The sequence below is a fragment of the Aphanomyces astaci genome (genome assembly GCF_000520075.1).
Source record: "Aphanomyces astaci strain APO3 unplaced genomic scaffold supercont1.13, whole genome shotgun sequence".
Taxonomy (NCBI): Eukaryota; Oomycota; class Saprolegniomycetes; order Saprolegniales; family Verrucalvaceae; genus Aphanomyces; species Aphanomyces astaci.
Genome location: NW_009798276.1, coordinates 32,786 through 55,349, shown reverse-complemented (window position 1 = coordinate 55,349; position 22,564 = coordinate 32,786). Strand labels below are relative to the sequence as shown.

General features: G+C 56.0%; 11 protein-coding genes across 16 annotated transcripts; 8 read left to right on the top strand and 3 right to left on the bottom strand.

The window, feature by feature from the left end:
• Nucleotides 1–420: 420 nt before the first annotated feature.
• On the top strand, nucleotides 421–2,035 carry H257_06476 (hypothetical protein). Its single transcript, XM_009831701.1, has 2 exons — nucleotides 421–1,310; nucleotides 1,376–2,035. The coding sequence occupies exons 1-2, from the start codon at nucleotides 513–515 to the stop codon at nucleotides 1,925–1,927; spliced, it is 1,350 nt and encodes a 449-aa protein (XP_009830003.1). The 5' UTR covers nucleotides 421–512; the 3' UTR covers nucleotides 1,928–2,035.
• A 150-nt stretch (nucleotides 2,036–2,185) lies between these two features.
• Nucleotides 2,186–3,130, top strand: H257_06475 (hypothetical protein). The gene has a single exon (XM_009831700.1). The coding sequence runs from the start codon at nucleotides 2,306–2,308 to the stop codon at nucleotides 3,008–3,010; it is 705 nt and encodes a 234-aa protein (XP_009830002.1). The 5' UTR covers nucleotides 2,186–2,305; the 3' UTR covers nucleotides 3,011–3,130.
• A 496-nt stretch (nucleotides 3,131–3,626) lies between these two features.
• On the top strand, nucleotides 3,627–7,118 carry H257_06474 (phosphoribosylamine-glycine ligase; the record flags this gene model as incomplete). Its single annotated transcript, XM_009831699.1, has 1 exon — nucleotides 3,627–7,118. One exon carries the CDS (start codon nucleotides 3,627–3,629, stop codon nucleotides 7,116–7,118), a length of 3,492 nt encoding a protein of 1,163 aa, XP_009830001.1.
• A 241-nt stretch (nucleotides 7,119–7,359) lies between these two features.
• Nucleotides 7,360–8,001, top strand: H257_06473 (hypothetical protein; the record flags this gene model as incomplete). The annotated part of the gene is made up of 1 exon (XM_009831698.1): nucleotides 7,360–8,001. The coding sequence occupies one exon, from the start codon at nucleotides 7,360–7,362 to the stop codon at nucleotides 7,999–8,001; it is 642 nt and encodes a 213-aa protein (XP_009830000.1).
• A 494-nt stretch (nucleotides 8,002–8,495) lies between these two features.
• Nucleotides 8,496–10,564, top strand: H257_06472 (hypothetical protein). The gene is made up of 2 exons (XM_009831697.1): nucleotides 8,496–8,774; nucleotides 8,826–10,564. The coding sequence occupies exons 1-2, from the start codon at nucleotides 8,520–8,522 to the stop codon at nucleotides 10,185–10,187; spliced, it is 1,617 nt and encodes a 538-aa protein (XP_009829999.1). The 5' UTR covers nucleotides 8,496–8,519; the 3' UTR covers nucleotides 10,188–10,564.
• H257_06471 lies at nucleotides 9,415–12,508 on the bottom strand. 2 transcript variants are annotated; one of them, XM_009831695.1, is made up of 8 exons: nucleotides 12,129–12,508; nucleotides 11,802–12,068; nucleotides 11,500–11,761; nucleotides 11,271–11,443; nucleotides 10,958–11,222; nucleotides 10,790–10,907; nucleotides 10,631–10,717; nucleotides 9,415–10,580 (listed from the first exon to the last, which is right to left on the bottom strand). In XM_009831695.1, exons 1-8 carry the CDS (start codon nucleotides 12,470–12,472, stop codon nucleotides 10,336–10,338), a joined length of 1,761 nt encoding a protein of 586 aa, XP_009829997.1. In that variant the 5' UTR covers nucleotides 12,473–12,508; the 3' UTR covers nucleotides 9,415–10,335. The 2 variants fall into 2 exon arrangements, with proteins under 2 accessions (XP_009829997.1, XP_009829998.1); XM_009831696.1 differs by having other exon boundaries at nucleotides 9,415–10,717.
• A 108-nt stretch (nucleotides 12,509–12,616) lies between these two features.
• On the top strand, nucleotides 12,617–15,979 carry H257_06470 (hypothetical protein). Of its 4 annotated transcripts, XM_009831691.1 has the most exons (6): nucleotides 12,617–12,866; nucleotides 12,912–13,026; nucleotides 13,143–13,194; nucleotides 13,298–13,954; nucleotides 14,105–14,191; nucleotides 14,256–15,979. In XM_009831691.1, exons 1-6 carry the CDS (start codon nucleotides 12,701–12,703, stop codon nucleotides 15,936–15,938), a joined length of 2,760 nt encoding a protein of 919 aa, XP_009829993.1. In that variant the 5' UTR covers nucleotides 12,617–12,700; the 3' UTR covers nucleotides 15,939–15,979. The 4 variants fall into 4 exon arrangements, with proteins under 4 accessions (XP_009829993.1, XP_009829996.1, XP_009829994.1 ...); XM_009831694.1 differs by having other exon boundaries at nucleotides 12,912–13,194; XM_009831692.1 differs by having other exon boundaries at nucleotides 12,617–13,026.
• A 185-nt stretch (nucleotides 15,980–16,164) lies between these two features.
• H257_06469 (hypothetical protein) lies at nucleotides 16,165–16,471 on the top strand (the record flags this gene model as incomplete). Its single annotated transcript, XM_009831690.1, has 2 exons — nucleotides 16,165–16,263; nucleotides 16,340–16,471. 2 exons carry the CDS (start codon nucleotides 16,165–16,167, stop codon nucleotides 16,469–16,471), a joined length of 231 nt encoding a protein of 76 aa, XP_009829992.1.
• Nucleotides 16,472–16,722: 251 nt separating this feature from the next.
• On the bottom strand, nucleotides 16,723–18,443 carry H257_06468 (hypothetical protein). The gene is made up of 7 exons (XM_009831689.1): nucleotides 18,373–18,443; nucleotides 18,223–18,317; nucleotides 17,572–18,160; nucleotides 17,309–17,519; nucleotides 17,079–17,255; nucleotides 16,934–17,023; nucleotides 16,723–16,876 (listed from the first exon to the last, which is right to left on the bottom strand). Exons 1-7 carry the CDS (start codon nucleotides 18,429–18,431, stop codon nucleotides 16,763–16,765), a joined length of 1,335 nt encoding a protein of 444 aa, XP_009829991.1. The 5' UTR covers nucleotides 18,432–18,443; the 3' UTR covers nucleotides 16,723–16,762.
• A 540-nt stretch (nucleotides 18,444–18,983) lies between these two features.
• On the top strand, nucleotides 18,984–20,985 carry H257_06467 (hypothetical protein). The gene has a single exon (XM_009831688.1). The coding sequence runs from the start codon at nucleotides 19,076–19,078 to the stop codon at nucleotides 20,936–20,938; it is 1,863 nt and encodes a 620-aa protein (XP_009829990.1). The 5' UTR covers nucleotides 18,984–19,075; the 3' UTR covers nucleotides 20,939–20,985.
• Nucleotides 20,986–21,257: 272 nt separating this feature from the next.
• H257_06466 lies at nucleotides 21,258–22,512 on the bottom strand. 2 transcript variants are annotated; one of them, XM_009831687.1, is made up of 6 exons: nucleotides 22,151–22,512; nucleotides 21,934–22,103; nucleotides 21,814–21,882; nucleotides 21,658–21,771; nucleotides 21,435–21,605; nucleotides 21,258–21,375 (listed from the first exon to the last, which is right to left on the bottom strand). In XM_009831687.1, the coding sequence occupies exons 1-6, from the start codon at nucleotides 22,374–22,376 to the stop codon at nucleotides 21,307–21,309; spliced, it is 819 nt and encodes a 272-aa protein (XP_009829989.1). In that variant the 5' UTR covers nucleotides 22,377–22,512; the 3' UTR covers nucleotides 21,258–21,306. The 2 variants fall into 2 exon arrangements, with proteins under 2 accessions (XP_009829989.1, XP_009829988.1); XM_009831686.1 differs by having other exon boundaries at nucleotides 21,258–21,605; nucleotides 22,151–22,441.
• Between the last annotated feature and the right edge of the window lie 52 nt (nucleotides 22,513–22,564).

The window sequence follows — 22,564 nt, the reverse complement described above, 5'->3', positions numbered from 1 at the left end:
TTTATATACGCTGCGTTCTAAATTCCAAGCTCTTCGAACTTCGGTTGAGTCGTGGTGTCCCTCCCATGGATATTACAGTACGTATGAATGCGTGGGCGATGTTTTTTTATTGTCACTACTACCTCCAGTCACTTGGATTGTAGCTGCAATAGAATTATCCGCACCATTCGTTGACGGGAACACTTACCGCAATGGTCCACCTTCGAACTTCGATATACCGGTAGTGTACAGGTACAGTGGAATCTTAGGGGGGTGCGTCAAAACCACCTGGTGCGTCCGAAACGGGTTCTAATCAGAGGGGCAACAAATGATTTGCGTGACACATTCTTTTGCAACGGTATACAAATAGCCTGATAACTTTAAATGTTTCAAAATAATGCACCTGTCAGCATCGAGGTACAGCGCATTTCACAAAAGCCACAGCGACTCGCACACCTGGTTAACTGTAAACGACGGAGTTGACCCAGTCTCGACCACCCCCCCCTAGGATTTGCACAATTAGACCTGCACAGATGAAAGACGAAACCAGCAACACACAACGCATGCTGCCTTCTCCCCATGACGCCATGCGGACAGCGCCATGCCGCACCTTGCCAAGCATGGATCAGTTGATTGCACGCTCGCCCAACCAAGGCACTTCTCCACATCACGCAACCAGCACCTCATCGACACCGCTTTATGCGCATTCGCCAACGGCTAATGCAGGTCCCGCCGAATACCCCAAGCCCCACACGTACACTTACAGCAAGCACCCCCATCCTTCAGGTGTGCCGACCTTCCCCGACGACCAGCACCGACGCGACCCTTTCTTGCGAGCGTCGCCGTACCCGAACGACCAATACCATTACGAGCATCACATCCCTCGACAAGCGTATGGCAACATGCAACCACCACCCCAGCATAATCCCTACTCCCACCCACGCCACCACCAGTATGCCACCTCGACAACGTCGTCGTACCCTGGTCACTTTGCTCATTACGAAGACCAACACGCATCTTCTTCGATGCTGGAAGGTGCGGGTCGTCGAGACTTTCAACCGCCGAGGGGGCGACATGGCGACGACCGGTATGGAGCTCCTCAGCATCTTCATGGGCCCGCGCACGGTCGCATGCACCCTGGAATGTATCCCGACGACCCGTCCAAGGATCCTTCGTCGGCTGCGCTGCACGGAGGCGCCGATCTGAAAGACGCGAAAAAGCGCGAACGATGGACACAGGATGAACATGCGCGGTTCATGGAAGGGCTCAACATGTACGGTCGAAAATGGAAAAAGATTCAAACGCATGTCAAGACCAAGACAGCTGTGCAGGTATGTACAGTGCTTTAGAATAATAGTCTACACGCTCAAACACTCACACAAACGCTTGGCGTTAGGTGCGCACGCATGCGTACGGGTACTTTGCCAAACTTTTGCGCAACATGCCCGAGGACGACGTGATTTGGGGCGCCGCGGAAGAGCTGACGTCGCTCCCCAGCGCCGTGCTCAAGGGCCCTGGTAGCGGCAAACGCCGCGTGGAACCCATGACTGGACGGGACGGCATGGACGTGCTTCGGAAATTTGTCTTTTCAAAGCGGAAACAGGTCAACGATGACGGCAAAGGCAAGGCCTCGTCCGACGACGATGACGACACGACAGCTTGTACTGCCGCCACCCCAACGGTCGCATCGAGCGACAATGCGTCGGCTTCGTCCGTGGGAGACGACGACGACGACGAAGACATGGAACATAGCGATAGAACGATGAGGACGACGGCAGCGACCATCTTGTCCGTGGCCAGAGGCGGGCGAAGCAACATCTCATCTCCTTCGTCCGCCAAGGAAGCGTCAAACCTCATGCGGGAGGTCGTGCTCTCTAGTCCCACGATCAACCCGATGAAATCCTACCAGATGGCGTCCATGGAGCAAGCAGACATGACTCCAACCTGATGGAAGAATGAACCCCCGCCGTCCAACGTAGGTAGTATGTACTGTAGAAGCAACCGTGGAAGGACGAACGATAACGATAGTTAAATGTGTCGCGTGCTGTGTGCTTTAACGTTATGGTTGTTCCTTTGGTCCCTTCTTGTTCGGGATGTGTGTATGTTGGTATCGACATCCAGTTTGATATGAACTCGCATACCACTTGTCTCTGCGACTTCTCGTGAACGTAACAGGCGCGGTGACATTTGAGGATGGTGAAAGCTGCTTGAAAGGGATTACGTATTTATAGAGTTTTAATCGGAATAAATGTTGAGAGGTTCTTCACCTTCCATCGTTTGCTTTCAACCTCTGGCGGTGGAACGGCGAGTGCATTAATCGTCCACGATGGATTTCCAGAACCGTGCCGGGTCTAAGCCTGGCTCTGGGGGCGTTGCCTCCGAACAACAACAAGCCATCGATCGACGGGAGCGCCTTCGCAAGTTGGCCCTGGAAACTGTCGACCTCTCCAAAGACCCGTACATTCTCAAGAATCACTTGGGAACGTTCGAGTGCCGACTCTGCCTCACGTTGCACAGCAACGAAGGCAACTACTTGGCCCACACCCAAGGCAAACGCCATCAAACTAACCTTGCACGTCGAGCTGCCAAAGATGCAGCCGACGCATCTGCATCCGTTATCCCAACGAAGCCCACGATTGTGCCGCGCCGCACCATCAAGATCGGGTTGCCGGGGTACCGAGTCACGAAGCAACGAGATCCTGACACCGGAGCTCGCATGCTCTTGTTCCAAGTAGACTACCCAGATGTGGCTGATGGCTTCCAACCTCGTCATCGCTTCATGTCAGCGTATGAGCAGAAGGTGGAGCCAGCGGACAAGAACTTCCAATACCTTCTCTTGGCATGCGAACCGTACGAAACGGTGGCGTTCAAGGTGCCAAACTTGGATATTGACAAGGCGGAGGGCAAATTTTTCTCCAATTGGGACAAGCTGAGCAAGTCGTTCACTCTGCAGCTGACGTTTGCCGTCGAACAAAGCAAACCATCGCGCCCGGCGCCGCCACCGCCGCGTCCTACGCGTCGCTTCTTGTAAGCTTGGTCAAATGACAAAATGCAAATGATTTAAACGAATTCTTGTTCTGGTTGGACGTTTGTCGGGGTGTTCGCACTGTTAGGATATACCGGTATGAGAATGCAAATGCTGCCAAGTTCCTTCGTGCCAAAATACATTTGCACATGGCGAGTAGAAGCTGTACAAGGATAGTTGTTCTAACGTTTCCGTAACTTAGCATTTTAACCAACTAACAACACCACTTTCGTCTTTCGTGTCTGGCGATGCTTCAGCTGGTGTAGCAAAAAGGTCCCATGGGGCACCTCGCTATAAGTTTCGGAGGATGCCAGAGATACTAAGGGATGTGAACCGAGCTAGCAATGAAGGTCTACCAGAGTAGCAAGTATCACATTGCAATAGTTTTGGATGTGCCATCGAACGAAAGTGCAATTTGCAGTTAACGTTAGTACTACTAATAATAGTAGCTTTTTAAATGTCCTTGTATTTAAATTCACCTTTTAAAAGAGATGTGTTTCGGATTCCATCGTCGCTCGACACAAATAGCAAGTGTTGGGACCTTGATATCTGAAATTAAAATACTTTGCATTTTCAATACCTTTCCTTGGCTCCCATCCATTTTACTGGGTTTGTTTTCCGGATGCAACGTATCCGGAACCGTCATTCCATGTTGAGACACCATCGGGCACGCTCATTTTTCAGTTTTCGAGCTCAAATCATGTCGGTCGTTGTGACTTGCGGTCATCCGTCTGCCCCTGAGGCGACGAAGGGCCTTGCATTGCTTCGTGATCTGCAGAAGCAAGGCTTTCGTGTGGCTGTCCTGGGCTCTCTTGCTTGGCGCGACCAAATCGTGGAAGCCAAGATCCCGCACATCCACTTGACCGCGCCAAGTGAAGTGGAGGAGTTGCTCCAGTCGCCAATCCGCCTCGTGGTGGCGTTCCTTCCCGACTCGACTGTCACATCCGAAGACGCGTTGAAGTCGTGGGGTGTTGGAAGCCACGGATTCGTCCGGTCGGCGGCCTGGGCTTTTGACAAGATCGCCGTCGTCGTGCAATCGGACGATTTTGCTCGCATCCGCGACGCGGTGTCACAGAACGGCGAGCTCGCTCTGTCCCTCAACGACCGCAAATCATTGGCGCAAAAGGCTTTCCGCGCGTTTGCCTCTCTGGACAACCGTGCTGCGTCCTCGCTTCAAGTAGACATTCCCCAGCGCAACATCCTCCTGGTCGGCAACGGCGGGCGCGAGCATGCCTTGGCGTGGAAACTCGCGCAATCTCCGCAGGCGGCGCACATATTCGTCGCTCCTGGGAACGGCGGCACTGCCGCAGGGGCCAACCCAAAGATCTCCAACGTAGCGTTGTCCCCGGACCGCCCCGACTTGTTGATTGCCTTTTGCAAGGAAAACAATGTGTCTTTGTGTGTGGTCGGGCCCGAAGCGCCGCTGGTGGCCGGTCTCGCCGACCACTTGAACGGCGCCGGCATCCCGACCTTTGGCCCGAGCGCGCGGGCGGCACAGTTGGAAGGGTCGAAGGCGTTTTCCAAGGACTTTATGGCTCGCCACGACATCCCCACCGCCGCGTACAAGAACTTTACGCGGTACGAAGACGCCAAGGCGTTCGTCGACTCGATCGAGTACAACGTCGTGATCAAGGCGTCGGGCATCGCCGCCGGGAAGGGCGTGCTCATTCCCACGACCAAGGAAGAAACGGTCGCCGCGCTCAAGGAGGTGATGGTGACCAAGGCGTTTGGCAGCGCTGGCGACGAGGTCGTGATCGAGGAGTTCATGACGGGCGAGGAAGTGTCGCTGCTGGCGTTCTGCGACGGCCAGCGCGTGGTGGCGATGCCGGGGGCGCAGGACCACAAGCGCATCTTGGACAACGACCAAGGGCCCAACACGGGGGGTATGGGTGTGTACGCACCGGCGCCGTGTCTTTTCGGGGCTGTGGAGCAGCAGTGTGTGGAGATTGTCCAGAAGTCGGTGACGGCGCTGGCCAAGGAAGGGATGCCGTTCGTAGGCGTCTTGTTTGCCGGGTTTATGCTCACCCCCACTGGCCCTAAGATCGTCGAGTACAACGTCCGGTTTGGCGACCCAGAAACTGAGGTGCTGTTGCCACTGCTCAACAGCGACTTGGTCGAAATCTTCCTCGCCTGTGTCGAACATCGCTTGGACGCGTCGTTGGTGCGCTGGAAGGATGGCGCCGCTGCCACGGTCGTCCTCGCCTCGGAAGGGTACCCAGAGAGCTACCCCAAGGGTCGCGTGATCACCGGCACGGACGCCGCCAACGCCCTCCCGAACGTGACAGTGTTCCATGCGGGCACGACGCTCAATGGAGGCGACGAATTGGTCACGTCCGGGGGCCGCGTGCTTACCGTGACCGCCACGGCGCCGTCCATGAAGGACGCCATCCAAGCCGCGTACAAGGGCGTGTCCAAGGTCCACTTCGCCGGCGCGCAGCACCGCAGCGATATTGGCCACCGCGGCCTGCTCCGGTCGTGCCCGACCATCAAGCTCGGCGTGCTCGGGTCGACCCGCGGCAGCAGTTTGCAGCCAATCTTGGACGCGATTGCCGCCGGCGAACTGAACGCGACCGTGGAGATCGTCGTGAGTGACCGCAAGGCGTCGGGCATTCTCGAACGAGCGCGGATCCACCACATCGACGCGCACGCCGTATCTGGGAAAAACAAGACTCGCGATGCCGTGGACGCCGAAGTGACGGCGCTGCTGCAGTCCAAGCAAGTGGATTTGGTGCTCTGCATCGGGTACATGCGCATCTTCTCGGGCTCGTTCTGCCAAGCGTGGGCTGGCCGTGTCTTGAACGTCCATCCGTCGTTGCTGCCGGAATTCGCCGGCGGCATGGACCTGGCAGTCCACCAAGCGGTGGTCGACGCCAAAAAGACCGAGACGGGGTGCACAGTGCACTACATTACGGAGGAGGTGGACGCCGGCCCCATCGCCGTCCAGTTGAAGTGCCCAGTGTACCCGACGGACGTGGCGGAGAGTGTCAAGGCGCGCGTGCAGCCGCTGGAAGGCGCGGCGTTCTTGTACGCGATCAAGCGCCATCAGGTGCATGCGTACCTTGGCAAGACCGTCGTCTCGTACGCTGACGCCGGCGTAAACATTGACGCCGGCAACGCGCTCGTGCAAAAGATCAAGCCGGCGTGCAAATCTACGGTGCGCCCCGGATGCGACGCGGACCTCGGCGGGTTTGGCGGGCTCTTTGACCTCCAGGCCGCCGGCTACGACAAGGACACGGTGCTGGTCGCGTGCACGGACGGCGTCGGCACCAAGCTCAAGATCGCGCAGCTGACCGGCCAGCACCACACGGTGGGAATCGATCTCGTCGCGATGAGCGTCAACGACCTGCTGGTCCAAGGCGCGGAGCCGCTGTTCTTCCTCGACTACTACGCTTGCGGCGCGCTTGACGTGACCGCGGCTGCGCAGGTCGTGGAAGGCATCGCGGAAGGATGCCGCCAGAGCGCGTGCGGTCTCATCGGTGGCGAAACCGCCGAAATGCCATCCATGTATCACGGCGGCGACTACGACCTCGCCGGGTTTTGTGTCGGTGCCGTGCACAAGGCCAAGCTTCTGCCGCTTCCCGTGCACCATGGCGACGTCGTCCTGGGGCTGCCCAGCGCCGGACTGCACTCGAACGGGTACTCTTTGGTGCGCAAGCTGGTGGATGTGGCCAACCTCACGTACGAAGCGCCATGTCCGTGGGAACCGACGACGACGTTGGGCGAAAACCTCCTCACCCCTACTCGCATCTACGTGAAGGCCTTGCTTCCATTGTTGAAACAAGGACTGGTTCGTGCGATGGCGCACATCACGGGTGGAGGACTTTTGGAGAACATTCCGCGTGTGCTCGCCGACACTGATGCCGTCGAGATTGACTCGGCGGCGTGGCGCCTCCCGCCTGTGTTTGGCTGGTTGCGCTCTGTGGGCAACCTCCCCGACGAAGAAGTGAGTCGGACGTTCAACTGCGGCATCGGCATGGTGGTCATCGTTGCCCCGGAACACGCGGCGCAGGTGGTGGAACTCCTCAAGTCCGAACAAGTCGTTCGATTGGGCTTGGTCGTGCCGCGCGCGAACGATGGCGCCCAGGTGCTCTTCAAAGGCCCTCTGCAGTTCTAAGATCATCATCCATGTTGTTGCTTTCCTTCCTGCAGCTCATCGCACCACTTTGTGTCGTACATATTCATGTCCGCGACCAGCGATCAGCCCATATCTCTGTAAGGGGTTGGTTGCGGATTATAGCGTACGAACATATTGGTTGAAGGTATGGGCTCGACCACCATTATCCGGATAATTTGTCCGGATGTTGAGCAATTGCGGCTTCTTTCCATAAGCCGAATTTGGATTTCTCACGAAGGGGATGACCGACGCTGACGATCTCCTGCGCATGTTCCAGAGCATCACGACCAATGACCACGACGACTTGGTCCAGCAGTTCTCCAAGATCCTGCAATGCGACGCTCCCACGAGCACGTTCTTCCTCGAAAGCTCAAACTGGAACGTGGAAACCGCAGCCAACATGTACCTGACCACGACGGGCGCCGCCACCCTCGGATCCACGGACATGTACCAAATGGCGCAACCGGAAGCCAGGTTTCTTAGTGACTTGAGTGCTGCTCAAAGCGCACTGCTGTTGCCCCTGCAACCCGTGCAGCTACGACTGTCCTTCCAGAACGTTGGATCAGCACCGTGGCCGGAACACACGTCGTTGGTGCTGTCCCAGGGATTTCATTTCAATGCACCCCCACAAGTTCAAGTGGAGTCTGTCGACGTGGGATGTACCGTGGACGTGAATCTGAGCTTGATCATGCCAGCGGAGAGCGGGACGCATTATGGCAACTGGCGGTTGATGTGGGAAGGAGGGTACTTTGGGGACCCCGTGTGGGTGGTGCTGACGGTGGTTGATGACAAAGGCAGGGATCTGACCGATGACGGCGCCGCCACGGCCAGTATGGACGTGGTCGATGCGGACTCGTGCGACCCGGACGACATGGAGCTTTGAAAACAATCTAACTTATAATGTACATCATTGACGTTGGTGCGATGTTGGAGTCCCGCACTAGTTAGGGGTGTTTATACTTAGGAGTTCCTTGTTGTCCTGGTGCCACTCCCTCAACCGCAGCGCCCTGCCCCGACACTGTGGGGGCTAATAAAGAACACTGTAATGTTGTCGGTCATAGTTATGTGAGCAAGGTATTGAGATGCACATAGTTAGGGCAATCCCTGGGCAAAAGAGTCGAAGACATGCTCTTGTAGTGCCTTGAATCAAGGCCGTGGTTTCTCTCTTGGCGTCCTTCGCACAGTTCTGAAACGGCGTAAGCAGGACAATTGACATGTGTGACTCAGGAGGGAATTTACATGTGACGACCAGACTATATAGGACATGACGCGGATACATACAAATTGCGAGTAACTAATTGGTTTGAGAGCATGGCTACGCTCATGGTCCAACCTTGGTCGAATGAATGAATGGAATATAAATCAGAAGAGTATACAGTTGAACCTGACTGCGAAGGTGTCATGACGCAAGGCGAAGACGCGCCGTTCTTGATCAAAGGGGATGAAGGCTTCAACCTCAAGCACGAGTTCCGAGAGCTCGTGTCCATGGCCTTTCAAGTCAGTTTGGCGAGCCTCGTCCGTATGGGCCTGACTGCTATTGACAGCGCTTTCTTGGGTCATCTGGGCGTGCAAGCCTTGGCTGCGTCGTCGTTGGCGTCGGTGTGGATGGCAGTTCCTTTGTACGGAGTGTGGTCTGGTATCTCTTGCCTCGTGACGGTACGACATTCATGCATTCCCCCCACGCACGTCCTAAGTCTTAATGTTTAGCTGTGTGGTCAAGCGTTCGGCGCGCAGAATTACCAGTTGGCCGGCATTTGGCTGCAGTTCGGAGTGATCATTTGCTTCTTCATGTCGTTGGTATCTGCCGTATACTACTGGAACATTGGCATCCTTCTGCGCATGTCCACGTCCGACGAAGAAGTGGTGGAGCTCGGCATTCGCTTCGCCCGCATCATGGCACTGACCATCTTCCCGAGTCTCACGTACGCGTGCATGCGTCTGTACTTCCAGTCCATGAGCATCGTCCTTCCCACGACCCTCGTGGGGCTGGCGTCCGTGGGCGTGGCCGTAGGTGCCAACTACATGCTCATCTACGGCACCGCCACGTGGCCAGGCATGGGCTTCGATGGGTCACCATGGGCTACGGTGATTGCATGTCTGTTTCAGCCCACGGCGCTGTACTTGTACTGCGTCGTGTGGAAGAAGTACCATCTTCGAGCGTGGGGTGGATGGAAGCTCGACGAGCTGACGTGGGAACGCTTCTACACGTTCACATCTCTCGGAGTGCCAATGGCATTCAACTCGTTTATTACCAACCTCGCCAGCGCCGGCGTGGCCGTCATGGCGGCCAAGATGGGTCCCGAGATCGTTGCTGCCAATGCGATAGTGACCCAGTTCTGGACGCTGCTGTACGCGTTCTTCTGGGGCTTTGGCTGCGCGACGCAGACCAAGGTGGCGTTCTACCTGGGCGCGGGAAAGCCGACTAGCGCCAAGGCCGTGACCAAAATCGGCGCCATCTGCACCATCGTCAACGCAGTGGTACTGGCCGCGGTCATTCTGTCGCTGCGCCACCGCATCTTCATCGTGTACACCAACGACGAGTCGCTGCTGCAGCTTGCGGGAGTGGCCGTGCCCATCTTTGTGTCGGCCTACTTTTTGGAGTCGCTCGAGATGTTCATGGCGGCGGTCCTTACGGGCATGGGCGAAGTGCGCGTGATCTTCTGGACGGCGCTGTTTGCGACGTGGTGCGTACAGTTGCCCGTGTGTTATGTGTGGGCGTTCGTGTTTGACGCGGGCTTTGCATCCCTGTGGAACGCCGTGTGCACGATGGAAGCGGTGAAGTTGGTCATTTTCGCAGTCGTGTTGGCAAGGGTGGACTGGGACGTCGTGACGGACCGCGCCATCCAAGCGAGCGAGGCCAAGAGACCTTCGAAGGATGACGACGAGACCGAGTTGAGACACCAGAATGAACAACTGGTGGAGCTGTCGGACATTTTCAACGGTCCTACGATGGCAGGCGCCCCTCGAACCCCCCTCGCGTCCGCCGCCGTTACGCCGTCGTCCACTCGGATGCGGAAACGCACCCTGTCGTACGGCGCTGTCGTATCTGACCAAGCAGGTCATGTCTAGACTTTCGGGATTGATTGTGTATGTCCAAAGTATACCGAAAAAGAACTTGTATTCATGGCAGCGTTAGTTGTACTAAAATCAACACAAACGGTGCATGGTTGTCTATGAGTAACGTTGCCGCCAAGACACAGGTCATCCATCCCTCGCATTATTCGTCCGTAACGCAGCCCAGAGACGCCGACGACACGTTTTGAATGTACTTGTACAAGGCGCCGCGGGTGGCTTTAAGGGGCGGCGCGCGCCAGTTGCTCGCGCGCTCGTGCAGTTGGGCGTCCGTCAGGTCCACGTCCACGCGGTTGGTCACGGCGTCGATGGTCACCACGTCGCCAGACTCGAGCAGGGCGATGGGGCCCCCCACTTGGGCTTCGGGGGTGATGTGGCCGATGATAAACCCTAGTTGAAAGGTAATAACAACACACACAAAAGGGCAAACTGGGACGAACCGTGGGACCCGCCCGAGAAACGACCGTCTGTGAGCATGGCCACGTCATTGGCGAGACCGGCCCCAAACAGCGCCGACGTGCATGTCACTAAAATAATACAATATCCATGACATATATATATATAATAGATTAGTGACATGTGTGGACGACACAACGTACACATTTCCGGCATGCCAGGGCCGCCCTTGGGTCCTTCGTATCGGATCACAATCACACTTCCCTTGGTGATTTCTCCGTCTTCGAGTGCCTTGAGCATGTCTTCCTCGCAATCGTACACCTACACGATGACATTCTCCATATTGCATGTTCCTCTTCGTTTTGACGTACGCGCGCAATTCCCTTAAAATGCAATCCTTCCTTGCCCGTGATCTTGGCCACCGCACCTTCCGGCGCCACGTTGCCGCGAAGGATGCGGATGTGGCCTGTCTCCTTGAGCGGCGTCTCCACCGCATGAATGATGCGCCCCTTGTCCGATAAGCTCGGCAGGTTGGCCACGTTTTCCGCCAGCGATTTGCCCGTCACAGTCAAACAGTCGCCGTTCACCACGTCTTTTTCAATCAAGTACTTGATCACTCCCGGCACCCCCCCGACACTACCACGGTAGGTTTACATCGCACAAAATACACCAATAGATACGTACTTGTGCAGATCCTCCATCACGTATTTCCCACTGGGTTTGAGGTCAGCAATGTATGGCGTGCGGTCGGCAATGACGGCAAAGTCGTCCAACGTCAACGACACGCCGGCGGCGCGGGCAATCGCGATGAAGTGCAGCACAGCGTTGGTCGATCCGCCCAGCGCCATCGTCACGGCCTACCCTCGTGATTTCAGTGACGACATGGGTGACGACATGATGATGTAAAACGTACGATAGCGTTTTTGAATGCTTCCCGCGTCAGAATATCGCGGGGTTTGATGTCGTGCTCCAAGAGGTATCGAATGGCCTTGCCAGCATCGTGGCACTCTTGCTGCTTTTCCTTGGACTCGGCGGGAGAACTGGACGAGTACGGCAGACTCAACCCCAGCACTTCGATCGCAGTGGCCATCGTGTTGGCTGTGTACATGCCACCACAGGCCCCAGGTCCAGGACACGCCTTGCGAATGATGTCTTTGCGGTCGTCGTCGGTGATGCTACATAAGGGTGACGAAATGGATGGACGTGATAATTTACCGGTTGGCCAAGAATTCACCGTAGCCTTCAAACGCAGACAAGGCGTCGATGGTCTGGCCGTTGCGGCAACCCGCGCGAATGGTGCCGCCGTACACGATCAAGGACGGGCGGTTGTGGCGCGCCATCGCGATGAGGCACCCAGGCATGTTCTTGTCGCACCCAGGGACGAGGATGTTAGCATCGTACCATTGCGCTCCCATCACAGTCTCGATCGAATCAGCGATCAAGTCGCGAGAAGGCAGGCTGTACGACATGCCAGCCGTACCCCTAAAGCAGAAACCATCAGAACACACACATAGACGTGATGAATGAGAAGTATCATCGTACTGGGCAATGACGTCGCTGACCCCCACCGTGTTGAAGCGATACCCGATCAGGCCAGCATCTTTGACACCCTTCTTGATTTCGTTGGCAAGGTCCAATAAATGCATGTTGCAAGGATTGCCTTCCCACCACATACTGGCGATCCCCACTTGCGGCTTGGTGAGGTCGTCCTCGGTGATGCCCGTCGCAAACAACATGGCTTGCGCCGCGCCACGCGACTTGTGTTCGGTCAAGACGGAGCTGAACTTGTTCAGCTTCGATTTGTCGTCTCTATCAGCGTTGGAGCTCATGGCTCGACGTGCCAGCTGCATGGACTGGCGGCGCCACGGACGACTGATGACCAGCATATCAATCGGTGGTTCGAAAGTGTAGCAGCAGCAGCATCAACTGTGGGATGTAGCACCGACCAACACACGATATTTTCCGGATAATGCACCTGTGCAATTCGATCTCGTTGGTTGAAACTCTGTGAAACTTGATATTTTGTGTTTGTGTGGAGAGAGCAACCAGCAGCTTCCAACCCGAGCAACCAAGGAACCCGAAGGAAGCAGCGCAGCAGAGCAGGTCGACCAAGCATGTCGGTGCACTTCAAGTTCAAATCCGAGAAGGAGTTTGGGACAGTCAACTTCCCTGGCACGACCATCCGGGTGATTGACCTGAAGAAGGGGATCATCGAACAGAAAAAGCTCAACAAGGGACAAGACATGGAGCTGGTGATCACGGACTTTCAAAACAATACTGGTACATACATTGCATGATGAGGCTGTGATCTGACGTGTCCCGCAGTATACGAAGACGACAACCAGCAATTGCCCAAGAACACAAGCGTCATCGTGAAGCGCATGCCAGCCAAGAACAACGTGGGCATCCTCGCTCGAATCAACGCAGAACAAAAAGCCTCGTGTGTACTTCTGCATCCTCCTGAGCCTGCTACTGCATGTTGCCTCGTTGTTGACCTCAATAATACGTTTTTCTTTGATTCCGTGCGTTCCCAGTACTTATGCAACGGCATTCTAGAGCGCCACTTCATCATTATCTTGTTCCAGCGGCTGAACCAACACCTGCGTTGGTACGTCTCCATGTTCGTGTTGGACGAGCACTTGTATGCCTTGGCATCCCACACAGATGAAGTTTCCACGTATGTGTCTCTGATTATGGTTGTTCCTGTCCAGCCGAGCACCGACGTCGATAGCCAAGCAGCAGCCGGCGGGGCGGAAACCGTGGAAGATGAGCTGGAAGCGTTGCAAGCGATCCAGCAAGAAGCCGAAGACGCACGCAATGTCCGCGGGGGCGGCAACAAGACGTGGACGGCGGGCGGCGGGGGCTTCAAGGGGGGCGCACCAGGGGGGGTGTACGCAGGGAGTCGAGGGGGTGGCTTTGGCGGGCGCGGTCCTCCAACTGGCGGACGCGGAGCTGGTGGAGCCGCCATGCAACCTCCGCCCGGGGGGGACCACTCGGTTGAGACCCCCCCGCAAGGCTACGTGTGCTACCGATGCGGCGTTCCCGGGCACTTCATCCAGAACTGCCCCACCAACGGCAATGCCAACCACGACAAGCACATGGTCAAGCCGCGCACGGGCATCCCGTCGAGTCTGATCAAGTCCGTGGAAGGACCGAACCAGGCGCCAGGGTTCACGGTGGTCAACACGGGCCCGAACGGCGGCCTCGCCATCGTCGTGCCGCAAGTCAAGGCGTTCGAGAAGCTGGTCAAGTCGTCTGGCGGCGGGTCCGGCCTCGATCAGTACCGCCTCGTGCCCCCAGACCACCTGGCGTGTCCGATATGTAAACGGTTGATGCAAGACGCAGTGTTGATTCCGTGCTGCCACGAGGTACAAGGCGTACTAACGACAATACAGCAACTCGTGTGTGGGGGGACGCTGTTAACGCTGCTACTACTACTACTACTACTACTACTACTGCTACTACTATTGCTACTTTGTGAAAAGGTATGGGGGTTATAAGCTGAAAACATGTGGTAGAGCGCGTGCGACGGGTGCATTCGCGATGCGTTGATCAGCCACAACTTGACCTGTCCGCTGTGTCGCAAATCCATGTCTCCCGAGAACGTACGATCTGGTTCAGGCTTTTTGTTGACGGGTAGTCGTCCTGATCAAGTTACAATATGTCTAGTTGATTCCAAACAAGGGCACGCGGGCGTCGGTGGAAGAGTTTTTGAAGCGGTCGCAAGGCGAGGCCCAAGAGCGAGAGCGGCTGGTCAAGGAAGCGGAAGCCAAGGCATTGCAGAAGCAACTGGCGGCCGACGACACGGAGACCGCCCAGCGCCGCGTCGAGATCGCCGACGCCGTCCTCGACATCTCGAAAAAGTCCAAGGCCGACGACGACGACGACGACTTGGGAGGGGATCTGTTTGCCGACGAGCCAGAGAACGACGCGGCTCCGGTAAAGGACGAGACCATCCCTCCGCAGCAAAAGCCGGCCCAGTCGAGTACAGAACCGTCGAACGAGACTGCGATGCTGTCGCCCTCCAACGAACCAACAACGTCGTCGTCGTCGGGCAAGGGGGTTGAGGTCAAAGCTGAAGACAAGCAGCCCGACGGACGAGACAAGAAGCCCCGTCGGTCGTCGTCGGCCGGACGCCACCATCGACATGGACCGCCCCCTGGCTGGCGGCCGCATGGGGGCCCGCCTCCCGATTGGTTTGACGGACCGCCGCGGGGCCCGTGGTTCGACGGACCTCCGCCGCCATGGGCCGCCGGGGGGCACTTTGGCCATCCCCCGCCGCACATGTACTACGAGGGGGGGTACTTTGGAGGGGGCAACCCGCCGCCGTGGATGCGGCCACATCCCGGATACCGCGGAGGTCCGCGCGGCCGATCGGCGGAACGTAAAGGGGACAAAGCAGGTGACGACAAGGCGCCTCGGCGAGGCAGTCGGAGTCGCGAGCGCCGACGCAGCAGTCGCGACCGCAAGTCATCGAGGTATCCCAGTCGAAGTCGCAGTCGGCGTCGGGACCGATCCACCGAGCGCGAGTCCTCGCGCAAGTCAACTCCCCGTGACAAGAAATCCGACGATAAGCAACCAGCATCCGAGGCGTCGCGGGACGACAATGTCGATGGACGTAGTAGTCGCAACGACTCGGAAAAGAAAAGCAAAAAGGGCGAGAGTAGCCGACGGGGCAGCGAAAAACGAGCCGACGACGGGGATCGAAGCGGCAGCGCGGCAGACAAGAAACCGAAGGAGAAGTCAGGTGGCAACGAGAAGGCTGCGAAGGACGTGTCCAAACCGGTGGAGGCGCCAGCGATTGACTTGGACTTCCTCGAAGACGATTTGACGACAGAGGACAAACCGATGAACGCATCCAAGAAAGAGGACACGACCAGTGACGTGGCGCGTCGGAAGGCAAGTGACGACCGCAGAGGAGCTCGGGACGACAAGCAGCGCAGCGACCGGCATGACAGACACACGTCGGATAGAAAGGGGGACACGTACCGACGACGAGACTCGGACCGCAAGTCGGATCGAACGGACGACCGAAAGACTGAACGAACGGACGACCGAAAGGCAACCGACGACCGAAAGACTGAGCGAACAGACGACCGAAAAGGGGGGGGGAAGGGAGACGACCGCCGTCGGGGGGACAAGAAGGCCGACAAAGAGGACGAGAAGAAACGAAGCAGCGAACGGCCGTCCTCCCGCGACGACAAACGAGGTGACGGAAAGCGCCGCCGCAGTCGGTCGCGCGGCCGAGCCAGCGAGCGGAAGGAGGTCAAGAAAGCCGAAGTAGTGCCCGAAGAGCCGCCAAAGAAGAAGCGATCGGTGTTTGAACGCCTTGGACCGGCAGTCAAAAAGTAGATTGACATTTACGCTAATGCAACGTGGTTGGTCGAATATGAGATGTTGTTTGGAAAGGTATGGCACTAGGTATACTGTAGGGCACATGAAATGTACCGGTAACTTGCCAGTTTCAATGGTGACGTTAGCCTAACTTTATGTTGGTCAACGTCCACACAGTTACTGGGATTTTAATCTGGCGGTTACATACTGTAACGGGAATTCATCGACGAAAGCAGGTTGGGTGATGGAGGGATATGTGTTCAAGCAAGGCCACGTGGTCAAGAGCTGGCAGCGACGGTACTTTCGCTTGGACACGTCCACAAGTGTCCTCGAGTACTTAACGGTAACGAATCATTCGTTACCAGTACACTCGTTACGAAAGTACTCGGAGAAATCGTCCAGGGCGAGTGTGTTGGTAGGAGCTCGCCATTGCATTGGCTGATGTGAAACTGGGCGACGAAATCGGATCTATTGATGAGGGGTTTCTAGAGTATGTACGCCGAGCACGCGGCGAAGCTGCCGATCCCTCCACCAATTGCGCCGTCAGTTAGCCACAGCCTCAAATGTCCACCGACTGCCGCCCCGCCACAACAATATTGTGATAGCGATGCCACCCGACCTGCTCGGCCTAGATGGCGGAAGACGTACTATACGTACTGTCATATCGACATAATTTGGACGCCCTAGGCTTTGGTTTTACATGTAACGTTATCGTTGATACTTCGAATGACGTGAAAGCTCGAGTCGCCAAGGTTGGTCGGACGCTCTTGGCGAACGCCTTAAGATCGTAAAGTCGGAAACATTTGGAAGCATGGAGATTGTTTCAATTTGTTGTGTTGCTATCAATCAGTCTCAAAGTCCTCGCTATCGTACGACGGCTCGGACCGGCGCGACGTTCGAGCAGAATTTGAATCTGCCGTGGAAACTTCTTTTCCAGGCGACTCTGCTTCGGGAACCTGTACCATTGATGAGAGATCTATCAGTATCAGTCAGTACAGAGAGCTACGTAATACCTCATCATCAATCTCCACCACTCGGTTATTTAGCGCTACGTCGGCAGCTTTCAACGCAGCATCCACGTATGCTGTAGTTGTGTGGTCGTTCTAAGTAGCCACACGTTGATAAGGACGGTAAACACGATGGTCGAGTGATAGTTACGTTGTCGCGGCCGCCTAGCACGGTGGACCGTAACTTGGACCCGAAGCGAGAGCTCGATGGCTTCGCATCGTCGGGGTATGCACCGCCGAGTTCTTGTAGCAATTCCAAGGCGGCTTTGTGTTCGTCTCGTAGGTCGGCCAGCGACGTTCCAGTCGCTGTGTGGATTCTCCCGCTATCCTACGCATCGAAACATGTTGTTAATAAGCTCCTTCCACCGAAGGGTAGGCGACCTTCTTCCCAGCCTTTGGGTTGGCTTTGTGGGTTCGTTTTTGGTCGGCTGCTTTGCCGTGATCGGCCGATGCTTTCTTGCTTTCGTGGTGCATTATTGTCGTTTTGGATTCACGTGATGTGAACGGATTGAAATTCAGTCGCGGCACCACAGCGCCGTCGCCATGGTTGGTCGCGTGTCCGTTGGGCGTCAAGTTGGGGGTTGTGGCAGGCCTAACAGCAGTTCAACCGTGTTGTCAGACAGATCAAGTCGACTATCGCTTACGAGTCACGGTCGGGTGAGTGGGTGATGGTGGATGATGCCGATGGGGCCGACTCCGAGCGATGAATAGTCGTCTGAACGGCGTCGTCCGAGTCGAAGAGGTCCAGCAGATCGTCTCGACGCCGAGGGTCCGCGTACAGTGCTAGGTCCGGGTTGCTGCGCGTGGACGTCATGTGGACGTCGCGTTTGGTCACGGTCGACTTGAGGGCGGGGAGCTTGTCGGCACGGGACATCGAGCTTCGACTGGGGAGAGGCCTGACGTCCTTTTTGTCACCTCGTTTCGATGGCTTGATCGACGACGACCGTGGTTGAGCATGTGGCGGCGGCGGGCTCATCTCGCCCTTCCTGAGCCCCTGGAAGGCTTCGATTTCGGACTCGGGGTGGAAAAAGCTGTCGGTTGCCACGACATTGTGCACCGAAAACGGACTTACAACAAGTGGAGATGACGCACTGGCGCGTGGTGGTGACAACGGCGACTCTTGATTCGAGTGAAATTTCAACAACGAATTGTAAAAGCTGTCGTTGATCGTCGCCGATTCCAGCGACTCCATGTACATTTCTGTGGGTGTTGGCTGTTTCTCGTGCTGTTTTTCTGTCAACAAACAAAGCATTCAGCAGGGACAACGTGGAGAGATTATCAGGATTAGAACTCACTGGGGAGCTTTTTCTCCACTGCTGGGTTCAAGTGGGTTGACACGCTTGGCTTGACCTTTGTGAGCCGTTGCTTACGAGCCGCCTCGGCCTTCTCCCTACCATCACGATATCATCTAGGAAGGCAATACGCATATTTGTGACTCTTCATACATCATCTTCGTCGACACCGACGAGTTGCGCCGAGGGTCGGCCCAGTTGAACGACGCCATCGTGTATTTTTAGCCAGGCAGCAACTTGACATTTTGTTGAGTCGACCGGATAATATCCGGACACGACGGTTCCAATCAGTTTGGGCAGATGAATTTGTCTCAATTATGTGTGTGGAGAGAGACCAGTGCTACGGAAGAATATGCTGCTGCTCGTTCCCATTTGATGAGTCACAGCCTTGATATATACACCCATGTTGGCATCATCGGACACATGTAACGGCACCCGCCCATTCAACGTGCATTCAACTACACGTCGAGTTTTGGGTCATTCTCATCTGAACGAGCTCTATGTGTCGGTCCGATATTGTCCATGTGGGCAGCAGCCACAATGTTGAAGGCATCTCTCCGAGGTGTTTCGAATATTATATCTCGCGCCGACGAGCACCCTTGGTGCAGCAGTGCCAGTGGTCTTCGAAAGTTGACCTTGGAACCTTGCTTTGCGTGGGCGAGATCTCAAATCCAGTTCTCCGATCGGCCTTTATTGACAGTTTCCGGATACGGATAAGATGCCCATACAAAACGCAAGAAAGGTTGTGCCCCAGTGAGTTGGATCTTTTTGCAGGAGATGCCATGGCCCCAGTCGCAAACAGGGCGATAGGAAGCACTCAGAATACAATTACCTCTGCGATCGTTAAGGTTACTCGATGGAGAGCCAATTCCCAATTAGGCCGACGTACTTTCGCGGTCTGCCACTGAGCGACGAGAACCAGCGGCAGCATGTGGCAACGGCCCGCGAGATGGCCCAGTCTCTCATGAACTTGGCGTACAACGAGCAATGGCGCTTTGTCCCGCCCGAGAAGGATGGCGTTCAGTACAGAAAGGATACGTCCAACATGGAATGCTCGTACCGATTCATTCGGAGCTCGGTGACTCTCAAGTGCACGCCGGCCGAAATGGCGACCATGATGAAGCACCAGTCGACCGAGACCATGCGCAGCTTCATGCGCAAGTTCATGGGCAAGTCGTTCATCGACGGGATGGTCTTGCACTCGATCATGCCATCCATGGACAACAACGCGACCGTCGACGCCACGTCGGCCATCACGGACGAAGTCGTGACGGTCAAGTGGGGCGTGGTGGATGCCGGCATGGGCACGCGTCGGGACGTGTGCGTTCTCGACCTCGTCGGCGACACGTTTGTGCCCAACACCCCCGAGAAGGAAGCGCTGCACATGTGGTGCATGACGTCCGTGGACGGCAACAACGTCGGGTGCCTCTCGCTCAAAGATTCGCACAACATTGCGCGTATGGAGATCTCCAAGCTCGGGTTTTTCTGGCGAAAACTGTCGCGGGACGAGCTCGAGGTGGTCGTGTGCGGCAGCTTCAAGTCCAAGAACGTCAAGCCCGTGGCCGCGGGGGTCGTCCTGGCGCTGCACCGCCTAGGCGACATCCTCGAAGACCTCCGGCTGAGTTTTCAACACTACGCGGACAGGTCGACGTGGGTCAAGGACTGCGACCGGACGGGGTGCATCCTGTGCATGCGGACGTTCCACACACTTCGGCGAAAGCACCACTGTCGCATGTGCGGCGACCTCATCTGCTCGGATTGCAGCATCGTCAAACTGGTCAACCTCAACGTCATCGGGTCATCCAAGCTGCGGCTGTGCAAGGTATGCTGCATCCGAGCCAAGTCGACGCCCGTCGTGCCCACCGTCCTCCCCCCGTCGCGCCCTCCTGTCCTTGTCAGCGACAAGGAGTTTGGCATGGACTCGGCACGGTCGCGGGGCTTGACCAACCAAACGTGGTTCGACTCTGGGTCGCCGATGAGTCCGAGTCAACTGAGCGGCTCCGAGTACGACGACGACACGACCGTCGACCATTTCTCCACCAAAGGACTGTGCGGCGAAGTGCTGCGCTTGTCCGTTACGCGGCTCAGCACAGTTCATCAAATCCCCCCGAGGGAGTCGACGGGGGTGATGCTGACTCCACCAGCAAATCGCACGAGATCTGCCGACAAGCCAGCGCACGGTGTCGGCACGCGCGAGAATTCGTTCGAGCTGCTGTGCGATTTGGCATGCGAAGCCCTCAACTGCCCCATCGCAGTCGTATGTCTCTTGGACGGGTCAAAGGAAAAGATCAAGTCGCTGGTTGGACTGGACAACTGCGCGCTGCAGATCGAAGTCGGCGTCTTTGTGGACAAGGTCATGGGGCTGTCCCCCATCGTCGTGCTCGATGCCGCCACCGACAAGCTCACGATGGCAATCTTCGACCGCGTGCCCATTCTGCGCTTCTTCGCCGGCTGCCCTATCTTTGGCCGAATGGGCAAGTACATTGGATACATTTGTGTAGCAGATACTCGCAAGCGAACGCAACTCGGTTCGAGCTGCGCGTTCACGATGGAGCGGCTAGCGTCGCTCGCGGCTACCACCATGGAAGCACACACGGCGGCGCCGGAAGTCGCGTGTCCATCTCCTATGGGCGACTCGACAGAAATCAGGATGCGGGACCTGCTCCTCAAGTCGTACATGACCCAACAGCAGATTGCGACTCAAAATATGTGGCGTTAAGAGCCCACTTATCCTATTTGTTCCTGTCTTGCAAGTCAATACCCTGTTCGAACCGACGCTTTTCCTACACGTTAAGATGTGAGCTTCATGGGGCATCTTACTTTTCCAGTAGGACAGTAGACACCCACAGTAACACATGCAAAGGCTCGTCGAGATTAAGGGCATGTATATATTATATACACTACTAGTACCTATATATATATAGCAGTTGGCGCCTACACTGGAAGTACTAGTATGAGTAGCAATGGTATATCGTGCAAAATCACACTAACATTAGCATTATCCCAACACCAATGCTCGCCTAGGCAACCTACACAGATGTCCACTTCTGAATGCATTTATTACTAGTTTACCGTTAACAAAACTAGCTAATTCCACGCTGCAAATTGTTTGGTGTCCACGGCTTCTGCCACCAAGATTTGATCAACCTTGGCTCCCTATAAATATACTTTTGAAATTCTGGAGCGATAAATCGAGGGAAGTCTGTTGGACGAACGGTTGATGGTCCAGCGAACGACATCACGCACAGCTGGAAGAACTTGGTCTGCATGTGCCGAAACTCGACCAGCTCCTTCTGCAACAGCGTCGGACGCGCGAGCTCGTACTCGTTCATTTTGGCCACCATGACTTCCGTGGCTTGGGTCAGCTTGGCTTGGGCTAACTTGAGCTGCCAACACGATCATTACAATTATCAGAGTATACAACTAACTAGTTAGCACCTTTTCGTCTCGTCGAAGGACGTCGGCGGCTTCGCGCGATTCGCGCGCTTTGCGGAGCTTTCGCACAGCGGAATCGTAGTCGAGCTTGAGGTTTTCTCGGTGATCCAGCTCTTTCTGTGATGGTGTTGTGAGAGGAAGTGGTATGAGTTTGCATACCTTGAACTGATACAGGGCGTCCAGTTTGCACTGCACATCCACCACGACATTGGCCGACAACATGGATCCCTATGAATGAACTCACTATAGCTAGTACTACTTGGCACGAGAGCGATATACCGCCAATTCCCTCGCCGCCGCGTCGATTTTGGCCATGGACTTGGTGAATTCATCGTTTCCACTGGCCGCCTTGACGCCATACGCTTGGCTGTTGTTGGCATTTCGGGTGGGGATGTCCGTTCGAATCATCGTCATGTCGTCGCCCAAGAGCGTGCACGCGTATCCCAAAGCTACAAGTGATAGTTCAATCACAATGTTCACACCAAGTGCCACGTACAAACCAAGTTTGTGACAAAGCTCTTCATGTGGACAAAGACTTGTTCGACGTTGGATACGAGCTCGAGCTGGCGTTCGCGCAGCACTTGGTATTCGTGGTCGTCGGAGCTCTCGGCCTTCCCCATCTTGGTCAAGGCTTGCTGAATGAACCGGCGTTTGGTCGACCGGATCTTGTCTAGAATTCCATGCGGTCCGTCATGTGCTGTCGGGGACTTGGGCTGCTCCATTTGGTGCTACCAGTACTTCTATCGATTGCTTTGTGGCCGTTGCGTCCGTCGATGCACCAGCCCGCTGGTGTGAGAATTCACCAGACGTTGAACCGATCGACCAAATTCTGAAACCGACGATTGAGTACACTCTGCATTCGACTATTATGTTGTAACTGTAAAGAACGGGGGAATCATATGAAACCGTG